The 14,763-nt window shown below is 63.7% G+C and overlaps 1 protein-coding gene across 7 annotated transcripts; it reads right to left on the bottom strand.

Annotated features, from left to right (window-relative positions):
- Positions 1-2,144: 2,144 nt before the first annotated feature.
- GLI4 (GLI family zinc finger 4) lies at positions 2,145-13,636 on the bottom strand. 7 transcript variants are annotated; one of them, XM_047842126.1, is made up of 6 exons: positions 13,501-13,636; positions 12,996-13,141; positions 7,350-7,511; positions 4,569-4,660; positions 3,960-4,083; positions 2,145-3,245 (listed from the first exon to the last, which is right to left on the bottom strand). In XM_047842126.1, the coding sequence occupies exons 2-6, from the start codon at positions 13,048-13,050 to the stop codon at positions 2,314-2,316; spliced, it is 1,365 nt and encodes a 454-aa protein (XP_047698082.1). In that variant the 5' UTR covers positions 13,051-13,141; positions 13,501-13,636; the 3' UTR covers positions 2,145-2,313. The 7 variants fall into 7 exon arrangements, with proteins under 7 accessions (XP_047698082.1, XP_047698080.1, XP_047698084.1 ...); XM_047842124.1 differs by lacking the exon at positions 4,569-4,660; XM_047842128.1 differs by lacking the exon at positions 4,569-4,660 and having other exon boundaries at positions 3,964-4,083.
- Positions 13,637-14,763: the final 1,127 nt, after the last annotated feature.

The following is a 14,763-nucleotide window of genomic DNA, read 5'->3' as shown; positions in this document are numbered from 1 at the left end:
TGGATGAAACTTGCCGTGTCGTACTCAGTCTCCCAGGTGGGGACACGCCCAGCACAGTGCAGGGGCCCAAGAAAGGTTTCTTGAATGAATGAATCAGGAACACAATGCGACAAACCATCATGGGAGAGAAGATAATTATTTGGCAGATGGTAGGCCATGAGGGTTAGGAACCCATACTTGTTAACTTCTGACTCTGGCCTGTGTCTGCCGCTTCTTCACACAATCTCATTTAGTGCTCACAGAAACCTTGTGACGTGGAGTCACCCCCAATAGACCTGTGCAACCCATATGTACCTTGCCCAAGATGGCCCAGGGCGAGTGGCAGAGCTGGGCTACAAAGTAGATCGAATGTCCTTAGAAGCTGGATGCTGGGAGATCCCTCCCCGCCTGCTGAGGGGCACGTGGCACACAGCAGATGGCTCCACAGACCACGTGTTGGTTTTGCCTCTGGGCTCTCCCCCATGAATCAGGGTCTCTCAGACTGAAACCCCCGGGGATCTGAGGTAGCCCAATACGGGATGTTGCACATCAACCGAAAAAGACAAGTGTCTGGATGACACTGGCATTGGAAACGTGCAGGGGACGCTTCTGGTTCCCTCTGCCCATCCCGGCAGCTCCGCCCAGGCAGGTGGCGTGACTGAGGAGTCAGGCTGAAGGCAGTGTCTAAGGCCCATCTCCCTGGTCACAGCCACTGGCCCCGGGGATGGATGGTGAATGGCAGGGCCCCCAGGAGAGCCCCCTCCTCAGGATGGTTCCGAGGTGCCTGGGGCTGGGAATAGCCCTTGCCCCTCTGGTGGCTACAAGGGAAGGAGTTGGATCTGGGCCTGCTTTAAGCTCTGCTCTGTGTCCTGGTGAGAGAGCACACCTGTAGCAGGAGGCATTGGGCCAACGCTATGGCATCAGGTGCAATTCTTATCCTTGCTTGTGGCGGTGAATTCTGTGTGTCAACTTGACTAAGCCACGGGGTGCTTAGAAATTTGGTCAAGCGTTATTCTGGGTATGTCTGTGAAGCTGTTTCTGGATGAGATTAACATTTCATTTAGTAGACTGAGTAAAACAGGCTGCCTCTCAGTGTGGGTGGGCCTCATTTAATCAGTTGAAAGCCTGACTAGAACAAAAAGGTCCGGTTTGACTCATGCAGGCGCTGCCCCATCCAGTCCTTCTAGACAGGTGTGCAGGGCACAGGTGTCTGTGGGATAGTCTAGGGTGGTGTGGAGGACCGCCAGGCTCTGCTCTTGGGGGCTGCCTGCCGGGCCGGGTCCTGGTGCTAGTGTCCAAGTGCACTCTCCACATAGAGGCTGCAGGATGACCCTTCCAGTGCTCGGCGTGATGCCACTGCTCCCCGGGATGCCCTGGGGTCTATGCGTGCAGGCTCTGCGGCCTGGTTGCTGGAGGGCAGAGGCCCCGAAAACCCTTGTGGTATTAGGGAGGGCAAAGAGTGCGAAGAAGGTCGCCGTCCCTCCTCTCTCAGGCCACAGTGCCACCAGCAGAGGCGCCTCAAGCTGATGTCCTGAGACTGACGTCTACTCCTCTCCCCTAGAGCTGCTCTCCCCTGGAGCGGGGGCGCATGGTGAGAGTCCAAAGTGCTTGGTGGCCACGGGGCCCTGGGAGTGGGGCCCAGAGAGGTGAGGCAGCCCAACCGCAGGGCCCTCAGGACAGGGTCCCGGCCGAAAGGCTTGGAGCTGGGGAGGTGAGGCTCGGAGTTGAGCTGGGGGAAGGGCCAGGCAGCCCCTCAGTGTGGGGACGGAGCGGGGTCGCAAGTGGTCAGGAGGGGGCAGGTGCCTGCTTCCCCACCCGGCTGAGCTCTGTACCTACTGGAAGTCCGAAGGCAAGGCCCGGCTGCCGCTGCAGAGGCCTAGGCCTGTCTGGAGGTGCACGGTCCGGGCCCCACCTTCTGGTGTCTGGAGCACTTGGCGCGTGGCTGCGGCTGCGGGAACCGACAGGAGGCACCCCGTCTGGGGCAGAGGCAGGGTGAGCCCCGACCTCGCCCGCCCCGCCTTGGCTCTCTGCGTCTGGAAACACCCGGCTGTGGCTCCAGGTCAGTCATGAGGCCTCCAGGCCCAGGTCAGTTAGGACCGCCAGGAGGTCCCAGGAGACCAGACGCGGGACACTCCTCTCCAGGGACAGGCAGGGGCGACTCCTACTTCCGTCAATCAAAAAGAATTTATTCGGGCCACTCGGCCCGCGGGGCTGCCGGCGCCGAGCAGGACGGGGGCAGGAGGCGGGGGCCCTCTCTCCGGAGCCTCCCCCTCCATCGGGGGCCGACCCGCCGCCCCCCACCCCCACCCGGGGCCGCAGGCCGCCTGCCGCGCGCTACTCCCGGTAGTGCACCCGCTGGTGCTGGATGAGCTGCGAGCTCTGGCCGAAGGCCTTGCCGCAGGCGCCGCAGGCAAAGGGCTTCTCGCCCGTGTGGGTCCGCAGGTGCCGAAAGAAGTGCGAGCGGCCGCGGAAGGCCTTGCCGCAGTCGGGGCACTCGTACGGCTTCTCGCCCGTGTGGATGCGCTGGTGCTCGATGAGCACGGAGCTCCAGATGAAGGCCTTGCCGCACTGGCTGCAGGCGTACGGCTTCTCGCCCGTGTGCAGCCGCTGGTGCCGCACCAGGTTGGAGCTCTGGCTGAAGGCCTGGCCGCACTCGCCGCACTCGTAGGGCTTCTCGCCGTTGTGGACGCGCAGGTGCTGCGTGAAGTGCGAGCTGTGGCTGAAGGCGCGGCCGCACTGGCCGCACTCGTACGGCTTCTCGCCCGTGTGGATGCGGTGGTGCTGGATGAAGCCCGACCAGCCGCGGAAGCGCTTGCCGCACTCGTGGCAGGCGTACGGCTTCTCGCCCGTGTGGATGCGCTGGTGCTTGAGCAGCAGCGACTTGTACTTGAAGCTCTTGCCGCAGGCCTCGCACCTGTGCGGCTTCCCGGCCCGCGGGCCGCCCTGCCGGACCCCGGGGCCCGGGCCCCTGCCGAAGCCGCCCTCCGGCTCGGCGGCCCGCTCGGGGTCCCCCTCGGTCCCGGAGGCTCCCTGCGGCGGCGGCGTCACGCGCCAGGTGCCCCTCTTCTGGGGGCAGGGCCCGGTCCCCTGCGGCTGGCCCGTGGGCCGCTCCGAGCTGGACTCCTGCCCAAAGCTGTCCCCACACTTGGGTCTACGGGGAAGGCTCCTGAGAAGGGTCCTCAGGGGCCCCCTGTCCTGGTGCACCTCCTCTTCAGGGTCGCGGGGGTGGGGAGAGGAGGGAGCCGGCTCCGGCTCCGCCTCGGAATCTGGAATCAGAAACGGAGAGCGGGATGGCACCAGCAGGGGGCGCCACAGTGCTGGGGACCAGGGCGAGGGCAGATCCAGAGTGAGGCAGCCAAGCCCCACCCCCCCTCCCCCGCTCCCAAAAGTACTGCCCAGGGTCCCGGCAGAAATGCGGGGTTCGCCCCCTCCCGAGGCTCCGCAGGCCCGTGCCCCTCCGGAGCACTTCGGGGGGCAGCTGTCTCCTCCACGCCCCTCTTGACACTGAGGCAGGGAGGATCGGCTTCCTAGGGATCCAAGCTCTGAAGCCTCCGGCGTCTCCGGAGAGCTCAGGGTACGGGACAGAGCCCCCGAGGAGGCATTTTGCCGGCTTCACACGGGGTGGGGGGTGGCAAAGGGCTGAGGGACCAGAGCAGCGGACAAGTGGAGGCTGAGGGCACTACACAGGGGAAAGAGGGGGCCCAGGGCGACACCCCGGCTGCTGGCAGGGGGATGGGAGCGCAGTTGAGCGGAAGACGCCGACTGACTACGGGCTCTGGACCGCACTCACAACCTGGGGCAATGTCAGCGACACGCCGGGACGGAACGGGGTAGGGGCCACTGGGGACAGAAGTGAACGCCGAGCCAGGGACAGGTGGGACCCAGTGTCCTGGCGGCGACGGGTGCGGCACAGAGCCTGGCACGGGGCAGCCGTGGGGAGACGCACCCGTGGGCAGGGCCGGGATCGGGGTTCTGCTCACCCACCCGGCCAGCAGGTACCTCGGCCGATCCGGACCTCCTCCACATCTCGGAGATCCAGGTGGGACCGCTCCTCCTCCTCCTGCGGTGGCTGGGAGAGCACCTCAGGGCTGCAGCCAGGGGAGTCTGGGGGCACAGGGGACGGGGCTCATCTCCCCCTCCTCTCCAATCTAGCCTAGGCCTCGATCAGCTGCCTGCAGGTGCCACCTGCTCCTGGGTGGTGCCCCCGTGGAGCTGGTGCTCTCCAAGAGCCATTTGGGTAGATGCTGCAGCCACGTGACACCCCTCTCCCGAGCGTGAGGGTCCCGAGGCACTGCTTGGTTGCTCTGGAGTAGGGGCAAGGGTGTGTGCCCTAACCAAAGCCGCCTGGGCCTTCCTGGGGTGCAACCGGCCACACGTTCCCCTCCCTGGGCCCCCAACCGCCCCCCACCCTCCGTGAAGGGCCCGGGCTCTGGCCGGGCTGCGTCCCACCAGGTGGACATGCTGGTTCCTGCTCATGGGGCCCCATTCTGAAGCACCCTCCCACGCTGCTCAGTGCCGTGTCCCCCGACACCGGCCGCCTCTGGGGAGGCTGTGACACGGCACCTGCACCACGGAGAGGCTTGCTCTACCTCAGCGGAGGCGCCCAGGCCTGGGGCCGGCCTTCCGGGGGCGAGGGAGGCTGTGGGTGGGGCTCTGGGGCCACGGAGCAACAGGAACTTTTCTAGAAGGAAGGGGTGCTCCTTGTTCATAAAGTGGTACAGGAAGTCCATGCTCGGGTGTGGACGAGGGGAGGAGTGAGTGGGGTGGGGGGTAGCCAGAGTTCAGGTCTCAGGTGCCAAAGCCAGGGGCCTGGTCTGGAAGGCCAGCCCCTGGCTGGGGGGCGGGGGTGGCACTGCCCCCGCTACACAGCTCGTCCCGCCCACCCTGGGGCCACGTGTCTTTCTCTGTCACTTGCTCCTGCCCACAGACTGTCCCTCCAGCTGCAGGGCTCCAGACCATACCTTCCAGAACGCATTCTGGAAGCACAGCCTTGTTGTGGCAGGCCCCTTGGCTGGTTCAGCACAGATCTGGCTCCTAATGTGTCTGCACCCCTCCTGCCCAGCTCCCTGCTCTGGAGGCACAGGGAGGGGCAGCCTCGGCGACTTTATGCCCACACCACCCCCAGGGCCCAGCCAAGTGCCCTGTGCGCATGTGGCTCCCTTCACCTGCTCTGGCGGACCAACGGCTTGCCCGACACCCTCACAGCCCGCCAGCACTGTGCTCAGCCAGAGTTAGAAACTGGCTCTTGTGTAAGGACGTGGGAGACTAATGGGATCCAGTCCCGTGGCGGGGGGGGGGGGGGGGGGAGGGGGAGTGTGAGGGGCCCCAGGCTTCACAGGGTGGACCCCACCCCCAATGTGCTTTCTGGCCCACCTCACCAACTCCGGCCTGGGAGTTGGGAAGCTGGGGCTCCAGAAGTCCCAGCCCCCCTGGCTGGCGGGCCCTGGGCAGGTTCCTGAAATGCTGGGGTCTCTCCAGGGAAGACACTGGAGCACCGAGGAACCGCCCCAACAGAGGAAATGAGCTCGAGACCACGAGGGGTAGATCCTGCCCCGGATAACCGACTGGTGGCGGGGCCCAGTTCTCGGACGACGCTGGGTCAGTTTCCAGGAGGGAGGAAAGCATCCCCTCCAGCCACGCCCCCTCCTTCAGTGACCACACCCCTCAGAGCCTGCAAGGAGGGCCTGCTGGAGGCCCTGCCTCTCTCTTCTTTAGGGTCAACCCCGGTTCGTTCCCTGGCCGGCAGGCCCTGCCCACTTGCCCCTGGACAGTCCAGGGAGCGCTGAGGCTGCTGTTGCGGCCAACACTGCCTCTCACTGGGCAAAGTCCCAGGCACACAAGGCACTTGGATGTGATTCAGGGGGCCAAGCGGGCCCCTCCGGGCTCTTGCTACCTGGAGACTGGACCAGGGGCAGCCCCAAGCCGCGTGGGCTCGAGGGCCTGCATCCTGGGCACCAGCCTTCTCATCCCGCAGAGCCAATGTGGTCAGCATGGCTTCCAGGACAGCCCCGCCCCGGTCCCGCGTCCATGCCACTTAGGAGCAGTGAGCCGTGAGCCACGGCTTGCTGGGCCCGGTGAGGGGAGGGAGTTGAGGGCATGGGCTTGAGTCAGCCTGATGTGTTCTCAGTCCCACTGGCCTCCATTGGCTCCCGTCTGGGCCCCCATGTCCCTGTCCGGAACATGGGGATAGGTCCTGCCTTGCAGGGGGTGGTGAGGGTGGCGGGAAAATGTGGAGGCTAAGGGTGGGGCCTCAGAGTCCCGACCGCACGGGGCAGGAGCACAGCCACGGGGGAGCCCCGGCCCAAGGCCCTGAACCATCGTGCGGGGGGAGGCGGCCGCCCCGGCGAAGGCCTGCGGCGCATGTGCTGGGTGCTGTCCCGGCTCCTTCTGCGCAGCACCTAGCTCCGTACCCACCCCACACCGCCAGTCCGGCCCACCCCGGGGATGGGCAGGGGCCAGCTAGGCGCTGCTGCCCTTCCGGCCTTGGACCGACCTGGGGGGTGAATGACACGTTCCCTAGCTGTGTGTGACCTCATGCCACCCCGTGACCTCTGTGGACCTCACTGTCCTCATCTGTTAATGGCCACCAGAGAGTGTGGTCACTGGACCTCGAGATGACCCACAGCCCTTGGCACAGAGCCTGGCATGTCTCAACCGTCACCCCATTGCTCACTGTGACGCTGAGACCCGACAAGGAGGGCTCCGGGCACGCGGCAAGCCATGCCCCAAGCCACGCCCCTGGGCTCAGTGCCCGCACTCTAGGACAGAGGTGGGATGAAACGCATGCTGACCCTGACCTGGCTGTCATCAGCTCATGTGTGTCCTGAGCTGTAAGGCCAGGCCTCCTGTGGAACATGGGCGTGGACAGAACCCCGGGACTTCTGACGGCTGAGCAGGAGCAAGACCCAGGGGGCACCGCATGCCACGGGGCGTGGACACCCCCTCTGCACCGGCCGCCTGACTAGTCATTGGCTACTTCCGTGACTTGATATCCCGAGGCTCCGCCAGGAGGGTAGCACAAGGCTGGCAGCTGCATCCCTGCAGGTCCCTGGGGGCCCCAACCCAGACCAGCCGGCCCGGAACTCAGGGTGCTCTATTTTCTTGGTGTGGGAGCAAAGGCTCATAAAGGGAGACAAGAGGACACAGGGCCCTGCCTGCCCAACATGGTCCTGGGGGACTGTCCCCTAGGGAGCCGTTGCCCGCAAGGCTCAGTCTCCGGCCTCGACCTCGGCTGCCCGTGTCCCGACCCAAGTGCAAGGGTGCAGGAGCCCCAGCAGCCGTGAGCCGCCTTGTTTCTGGCCGCGCCGCCAGTGGTGCGGGGTGGGCGGGTGGTGCAGGGAGGCGGAGGGAGCGCAGCGCAGGGTGAGTACCGTGTCGATGACCGTGGAGGTGAAGCCGGGCCTCGAGGCGGTGGGTTCCAGGCGTCCCTGGTGACGCAAGATTGACAGGGGACGGGACACGAGGGGGCTCCTGACCGTCCCCCAGGGTCGCCATCTTCCCCAAGGCCTGCTGAAGGCATGCACACCTGGGACCTGGGGAAATGAAAACCATGGCAGGATGACGGGGGTCGGAGGGGTGTGTGGAGGGTGGGGCGATGCCGGCTGCCGATCAGCCATGGGGAGGGGGGGGGCTCCTTCGCTGGCGGAGAGGGGCAAGGGTGTCAAGGGGTGCCGTGTGGGACCCGGGGTGAGAGGCAGCTGGGCCCCCGGTTCGTCTACCCCACCGCGGGGCGGCACCAGCACACGTGTGGGGACCTGAGCCCTCGTCGCGGCGATGGCCTCAGTGTCCTCCCAGCCCACACCCTAAGGCACGCTGCACCTTCCTGAAAACCTCCCACACTACAGCAGCGGGCTGCGGGTGTACTGAACCGCAGGAGGAGGAGGAGGAGGGTGGGAAACTGAACTCTGCCTGCTGGAGCACAAACATTCTAGATTAAATCTTAACACAATTCCTGGGAGGAAAACCGTCCTCCTCGGACCCTGAAGAGCCCTCAGGGGCTGCAGGCTGCCAACCACATCTGACTGCCCGAGCCTCCTTTGCGGTGGAAGGTACTCTGCTTTGGTGTGGTTTGCAAGAGTGGTTCGGTCCCACGTGAGAAGAACTTTGCTTTCACACTGTGGTGGAGCAGGACTGCTTACTGGGGTGTGAAGAGGGCATGGGAAGAACAAAAGTTAAAGTACAGTAAGCAATAGTTGCAAACAGTATCTGCTTCCAGGAAGTGGGGAGGCAGCCCCAACAGGGCTCCTCAGCGGCGCCTGGGCCATCCCGGTCAGCCCCCGCCTCCTGGGCCGCCCTCCGTCCCTGGCGATGGGAAGGGCCACAGACACTCAGGGAAGTGGCCATAAGCGGACACAGGGTGGGGCTGCAGGCATGACATCTGGGTGCAGGTCCCCACGCTCCTAACTCTCATCTTGTTACTCGGCTAACCTGCTGGGACTCGTCTGGGACAGGGCACGCACCCCCCCCCCCCCCCCCCCCCCCGCGCCGCGCCGTCTGCGCGGAGGTGGCGCTCACACAGGGACGCCCACCGGACGCGAGCACAAACTCTGGGGCCACACTGCCGCAACCGACTGGAGGCGGAGGAGACGGAGATGCCCCGGCCAGCGGCTGACCTTCCCCGCCCCCCCCCGCCTCCCCGCCTCCCCGCCTCCGCTCTCCTCCCGGCCTGGAGCCCGCGCCCCGCGGGGAAGGGCCCGCTCTCGGGGCGCTAGGCGGCGGAGCGCCGCCCGCCCCGGCTGAGGTCCGGCGCTCACACTCGCGACTGCGGACTTCTCGGAGCCTCCGTTCCCCACCTGCAAAGTGGGCACCGCGACGACCCCCGTCGCCGGGGTTCCGGGGGCGTGGGGAGGCGCCCAGCAAGCGGACCCTCGCGATCGCCAGGGGCCAGTGAGCCCGCTGCGGCCCGCTACCCCGCGGAGGCCTCCGCTCCGGCTGGGCGGTCACCCGCGCCCCACCGGCCGAGCCCGGGCCCCGGTCACGGCGGCGCGGGGACACCCGGGGCGGGGCCCGCGGGGACGACACGCGAGCGCGAGCGGGCGGCCGGGCCGAGCATCCCCGCCGCCGCCGCCGCCGCCGCCGCCACCCGGCGCCCACTCACCTTCCGAGCGGGAGGCGGCCGCCCGCGCGCCGGCCGGAAGTGCGCCCTCGCCCCGCCCCGGCCTCGCGCGTGCACTTCCGGGACGCTCTGGGCTCCGGAGGACCTGCGCCTCCGTGGCGCGGGGAGGGCCCGGCTGACCCGGGCGGGACGGGCGCCCCCAGCCCCGCAGCGATCTCGCCGTCCCCGAGCCCTCCCGGCGGCAACAGCCCCTAGTCCACCGAAGAGCTGCACCCAAAGCATCCTCAGTGGCACCTCTTCCCTCGCGGTGTTCCTTCTGGACGGCCACCGGTTGCTGGGGAGCTGGCTGAAAACAGACTCTCCTTTTTTGGACTGTCTCAAGGGCCCCTCTAAACTGCCTACCACCAAAATGTTCCCAAACCCTAGGGCCTGAGGAGCGGCTGTTACAAAATTTCCCCAAACTTAACATGGAATTCTTCCTGCTGTTCCTCCGAAGTCTTTTTCAGCCCCGTTCTTACATCCCCCCCAAAGAAATTTAGGCGTCAGTCTCCTTCTTGTTAGGAAAAGCAAATAGCTGGAAATAGCTTCTGTGAACCAACCCAGCAGGGATGGACGTCCAGGCATTTGCTTGCCGCGCTGGCCCTGAGTCCCGGCGGGTGGACAGCATGAAGGCAGGAAGGGAAGACCCACAGCCAGGGAGCCCCCAGCTGCGGGGATGCTCGGGGCGGAGGGAGGGGAGACCAAGCCCAAGCATCTGGACACTGGCCGCAGGCAGGAGAGAAGCTGGAAGACCAGGGGCTTGTGAAGGACTCACTGTGTGGGGGTGGGGGTGGGGTGGGGGAGACAGGCCGGTACCGGCCCTCAGCAGTTGACTCCTGCCAAAACGTAGAAGGTGCGAACAGCTGCTGCCTGCTCCCAGCTCCGCCAGCCTCACTCCCCACACACGCGCAGGGTTCCAACCGCCAGGCCCTGTAAAAATCCCCTGCGGCTCCCCTCCGCCTGATCTAATGCCAGGCCCTGGGGTATACCTGGGACAGGCCAGCTCCTGGGCTCAGTGGAGCTCACATTCTAGTGCGTGTGGGAGAGAAACAACAAATTGGCAAACACACCCACACCACAGGTGTAAAAGCTTTAAGGAAGCACACGAGGGCTCTGTGGTCCAAGGAGAGCTCACCAAGGAAGTGACATCACGGGGGGGGGGGGGGACGGAGGGAGAGAGAGAGTAGGGCAAGCTGGTCACACAAAGGCTGGAGGGACGAGCATTCAAAGCAGAAGGGCACGTGAAAGGTCCTGAGACACGAGTGTCGCCAAAGGTTTGGAAGAGCCCAGGCAGGCTGGGAGCTGGATCCAGGTGGATGAGTAGTCTGGAAGCCACGATTAGGAACCAGGAGGTACCGAAGGTCCTGGGCAGGGGAGTGAGATCTTAGGTGCATTTTAAGATTGGTTTGGGGCAGCAGGGAGGTGGGAGGAGACCGGTGGTTTAGATGGAGACCAGGCTGGGTAGGACCCGTGTTGGGGATCAGATTCTGACAGCACCTGCAGTTAGGTGGGGTGTGGGGCATGGCGACTCGGGGTTCAGTCCAGAGTATGGCCACAGGTCTGCTGAGATGGGTCGCTGGCCACAAGCCAAGTTCTGTTTCGGACGTGTGGCCCACGTGTGACCCAGTGGTGGCTGGGGGCTCACCTCTCCCTGCTCCCCTCTCAGTCTGTCCCTCTTCCTCTCCTGGCCAGCCGTGTGTGGCCCTGCCGGTTTAGTTTCAAAGTGGGGCAGGCACACTCCTGTTCCCTAGGAGGATGGGGAGCTGCGGCGGGGGGGGGGGGGGGGGGGGGGTACTGCTACTGAGCCTTTTGGCCAATCACGCTTCCCACCTGCCCCTGCCCCACTTTCCGGGGACTCGGCCCCGGTCCTGCGGTCCCACCAGCCTCCTCAGCCCCAACAGCATCCTGTCGGTGTTCAGGTTTCTGCTCAAAGCTGCCTCACCTTGCTTTCCAGCCCATAAGCCTCGTCCACAGCCCTGTCTGTACCCCGGCCCATCGCCTGACTTCGGGTCTAACTCGAGTCTTGTCCTTGGCTGGGTCCTTTGCCACCTGGCATCCTGTGCTCTGCGGGGCGCTGGGCAGCTTCCCTGCCCCCACCCACATGTATAGCACCTCCCCTCAGCTGGGACAACCAAAAACGTCTCCAGATACTACCATATCCCCTTCTGGGGGCAGGACTGCCCTCGGGAGGATGGCTGTTCCACGCAAGGCAACGTGAATGAGGGCGTGGGGGGTGGGCCAGCCTGAGCTCTTCAGGACTTAGGGCCTGAAGGGGGTGATCCCAGGCGGGGCACCTCCCAGACCCCCCCCAGGGCTACGACCGCAGGCATCAGGCCACCAAGGAACGGGTAGTTTCCCAGAATCTGGGGCCGAGAAGACCGTGTCTATTGAGGGACACAGTACATTGTCACACGAGGGGCCACTCTCCTGCTAAGTCCACAAATCCTCCTCTGATTGACGCGTCAGTCTCTTACAAGTCTGGTGAATGTGAGGCGGCGCCTCCCTGGGGAGTCTCGACTGCACCCCCAAACTGCAGGGAGATGAACGGGACCCAGTGAATGGGTCAGAACTGAGGTTTATTACAGGGAAACAGAGTATCCACAGGAAATAGGACACAGAAGCGTTTTGGGATGAATGGGAAGCGGCCGGCAAGGAGTACAGAACCCAGGCAACACCCTTCTGGATTAAGAAAGCGCGTGAAGTGTAGACCATAGGAAGCAGGATAAAAACAAGACAGAACAGGTCTCCAGACGTCGAACACACTCACCGAGGACCGAAGGGAAGTTCAACAGACGTGACTAGTTGGAAATTTACATTTCACGGGCCCACCGGCACCAGCTGTGCGAGCCTGTGTGCGAACAGTCCAGCGGCCACCTCGCCTGGCCACGTGTGGACAGGGCCACGCACCTCAGCAGCGGTGTAAGGAGAACCCCGGTACACCCAGTGCTCAAGCTCACCAGGAAACAAACACGTGTTCACACCGGAATGCCACGCGGGGAAGGCTGTAGTGACCTGGGGCACACGGGCTGGGACAGGGGGCGTGTGGGGCCCCCAGCGCCGGATCACGTGTGCACTGGGGCTGAAGCCCCCCAGGTACTCCCCCTGCAGGCCTCGGACACCCGCAGAGTCCCCGGGCAGCAGCGCCAGGCTGCCCCCGAGCTCTGCCCCCTGGCAGGACTCTGGGCCCGGGGCTCGGGGGTGGGGGTGGGGGGGACCACCAGCTCGTGGTCTGTGGAACAGCCGGCTGGAGTCTGTAAGGACGACACCAGGAGACCACGAACTCTAAGCTCCCTGCACAGAGGTCCCCGAAGGCCTGGGCCGCCCCAGAGCAAAGCCATGTCCTCAGGCCACAGACCCGGAGCCTGGCCACCACTGTCCTGGCCACTCCCGCCCTGAACTGGCCCTTTCTGGTCCCAATCCTGTTTCCCTTCCCTTCCCTGGACGACCCCTCCACCCTGCTGAGAACCCTACCCTCGCCTGCCCCGGTCCAGAGCACATGTCCCAAGTGTCCCTGTGCCACAGGCTTCTGCCACGAGCACAGGACCACCTCCAGTCCTGCCTCGCTCTGTGGCATGTCTGGGGGCCTAGCTCACCTGCAGGGGAAGGAATGACACTTTGGTGTCCAGACTAGGGATGGACACAAGAGGTCACTAGAAATCAAGCCCAGGTGACATCCCGGTGCCTACAGGCTCCCCAGGAAGGCAGGGGACCTGGCAGAGACTAGAGTCTGGAGCCACGGGTCAGCCCCCCGATCTGTGGGGAGAGGGAGCAGACCCCCCCCCCCCCCCCACCGTGTGAACACCTGAACACACAGAGCAGTACCAGTGGCCCTCACTGCTCACTCTCCCACGGTGCTGGCTCCCACCTTCCCTCAGATTGAGGCCAGACGAGGCTGGGAGGGACAGATGCCGGCCCAACTCACGGGATGCCAGTGGTAAGGACGATCGGTGTTGCGTCCCCGGGACATCCGCAGCCATCCCCGTGTCTGTTCCATTTGAAGGCCTCCATGGCGCCCCTGCTGTCGCAGAGCCCTCCTCCGTTCAGGGCAGGGCCCTCTAACTGCTCCTCCTGCCACGGGAACCGTGCTCAGCGCCCCTCCCCCCACCCCAGCGCTTTCACACTTGGAAAAGGCCTTTCTCTGGGACTTTCCAGGAGCAGAGCGCTGGGGAGTCCTGGACTTTGCCTGCAGCACAGTCCTAGAAGGCCGGTGGTGTCAGCACTGGCCTCCTGGGGGGGCGGGGCCGGAGGGGTGAACTCTGTGGCCTTCTGGGTCCAGGTTCGGAACCAGGTGAAGGCGCCCCCCGCCTCAGGGAGTTCGCCCACTCATTGGCAGGCATCTCCCGGTGTGGGTTTTCCGCCGCCAAGCTGCCCGTCCTGTCTGTGCCCCGTGTCCCCACCTGTCCCTTAGACGTTTTCTTTCTGCTCACCCGGGGGTTTCCTCTCCTCTTCCATACAGATCTCCGTCCGTCCGTCCTCGGAGCTCGGGAATGACCGGAATTCTGTCAGGCCTGAGGTTCATGTTTAGGCGTATTGCATCAGGACCTTCTTGACTGGGGATGATCTGCTCTCACAACTGGAAACGGACAAGGAAAACCTTCTGAACAAAGAAATGCAATTATTACCTGGTTCGCTGTCGGGAAGCCACAACTACCCAAGTAAGGAGCTGGCTTCCGTCACATGGAAGCTGGTGTTCGCCAACGCCGTCAGGGGGATGGGCCCCAGACCTGGAAGGCGACAGAACCGGGGGAAAAGTGCCCCCTGTTTCTCAAAAAGCTAAGAAAGTTAGAAGATAAAATACAGTAAAACCTTGGGTTGTGAGGAACTTGTTCTGCAAGATGAGCCAACATTTCCAATAAATTTTAACTTGATAAACGAGCGATGTCTCGCAATAGGGTCACAAGTGGCACCGAACATCACATGATCACAACGGAGCCAATGGTTCTTCCCTCTCTCTCTCTGTCTGAGGGACTGTTACGAATGCAATGTCACATTTCCGCGAAATCCTCAAAAGGAGGCGAAAGCGAGTGTCATTGGATAGGTTCCTTGTTAAAGTTGCACCAAAAGGGGCGCCTGGGTGGCTCAGTCGGTTAAGCATCCGCCTTCGGCTCAGGTCACGATCTCATGGTTTGGGGGTTCGAGCCCCGCGTCGGGCTCTGTGCTGACAGCTCGGAGTCTGGAGCCTGCTTCCGATTCTGTGTCTCCCACTCTCTCTGCCCCTCCCGCGCTCATACTCTGGTCTCTCTCAAAAAGAAACAAACATTAAAAAATAAAAATTAAAGAAAATAAAGTGGCACAAAAAGAAAGATCCCATTGAGCCAATAGGTGGCAGTGATTCCGTTAGTGATGGTGAAAGGGGTCCTACACAGCAACCCTCCTCTGTCTTGTCTCCCTCATACCAGGCACAAAGGTTTTCAAAGGCAAGTGCAGGTTATTTTTCTATTTTGTATTATGTTACAATATTGTAATCATTTTTATACCGATGTTTTTGGGTTGTGGAATCAATCACCTGAGTTTCCATCGTTTCTTATGGGGACACTCGCTTTGGATTACACGCATGTTTTTGGAACAAGTTATGCTTGCAAACCAAGGTTTAACTGTGTCAAGCACACGTAAACTTGCAGCGTACGTGATGTGGCGCGGGACAGAGCTCAGACACCTGCTTACCATCCACACGGCTCAGGAACTAGCTG

Source organism: Prionailurus viverrinus, chromosome F2 (assembly GCF_022837055.1).
Source record: "Prionailurus viverrinus isolate Anna chromosome F2, UM_Priviv_1.0, whole genome shotgun sequence".
In the NCBI taxonomy this organism is placed as follows: domain Eukaryota; kingdom Metazoa; phylum Chordata; class Mammalia; order Carnivora; family Felidae; genus Prionailurus; species Prionailurus viverrinus.
This window is presented reverse-complemented; position numbering and strand designations above follow the sequence as displayed.

Coding starts and splice junctions, on each gene's coding strand:
- GLI4 (XM_047842123.1), bottom strand. CDS start 9,316: ATGCTTTGGGTGCAGCTCTTCGGTGGACTAGGGGCTGTTGCCGCCGGG. Junction 4,084..7,349: donor CCTCCACGGTCATCGACACG/GTACTCACCCTG, acceptor CTGTGCCCCCAG/ACTCCCCTGGCTGCAGCCCT. Junction 3,246..3,959: donor GGTACCTGCTGGCCGGGTGG/GTGAGCAGAACC, acceptor TTCTGATTCCAG/ATTCCGAGGCGGAGCCGGAG.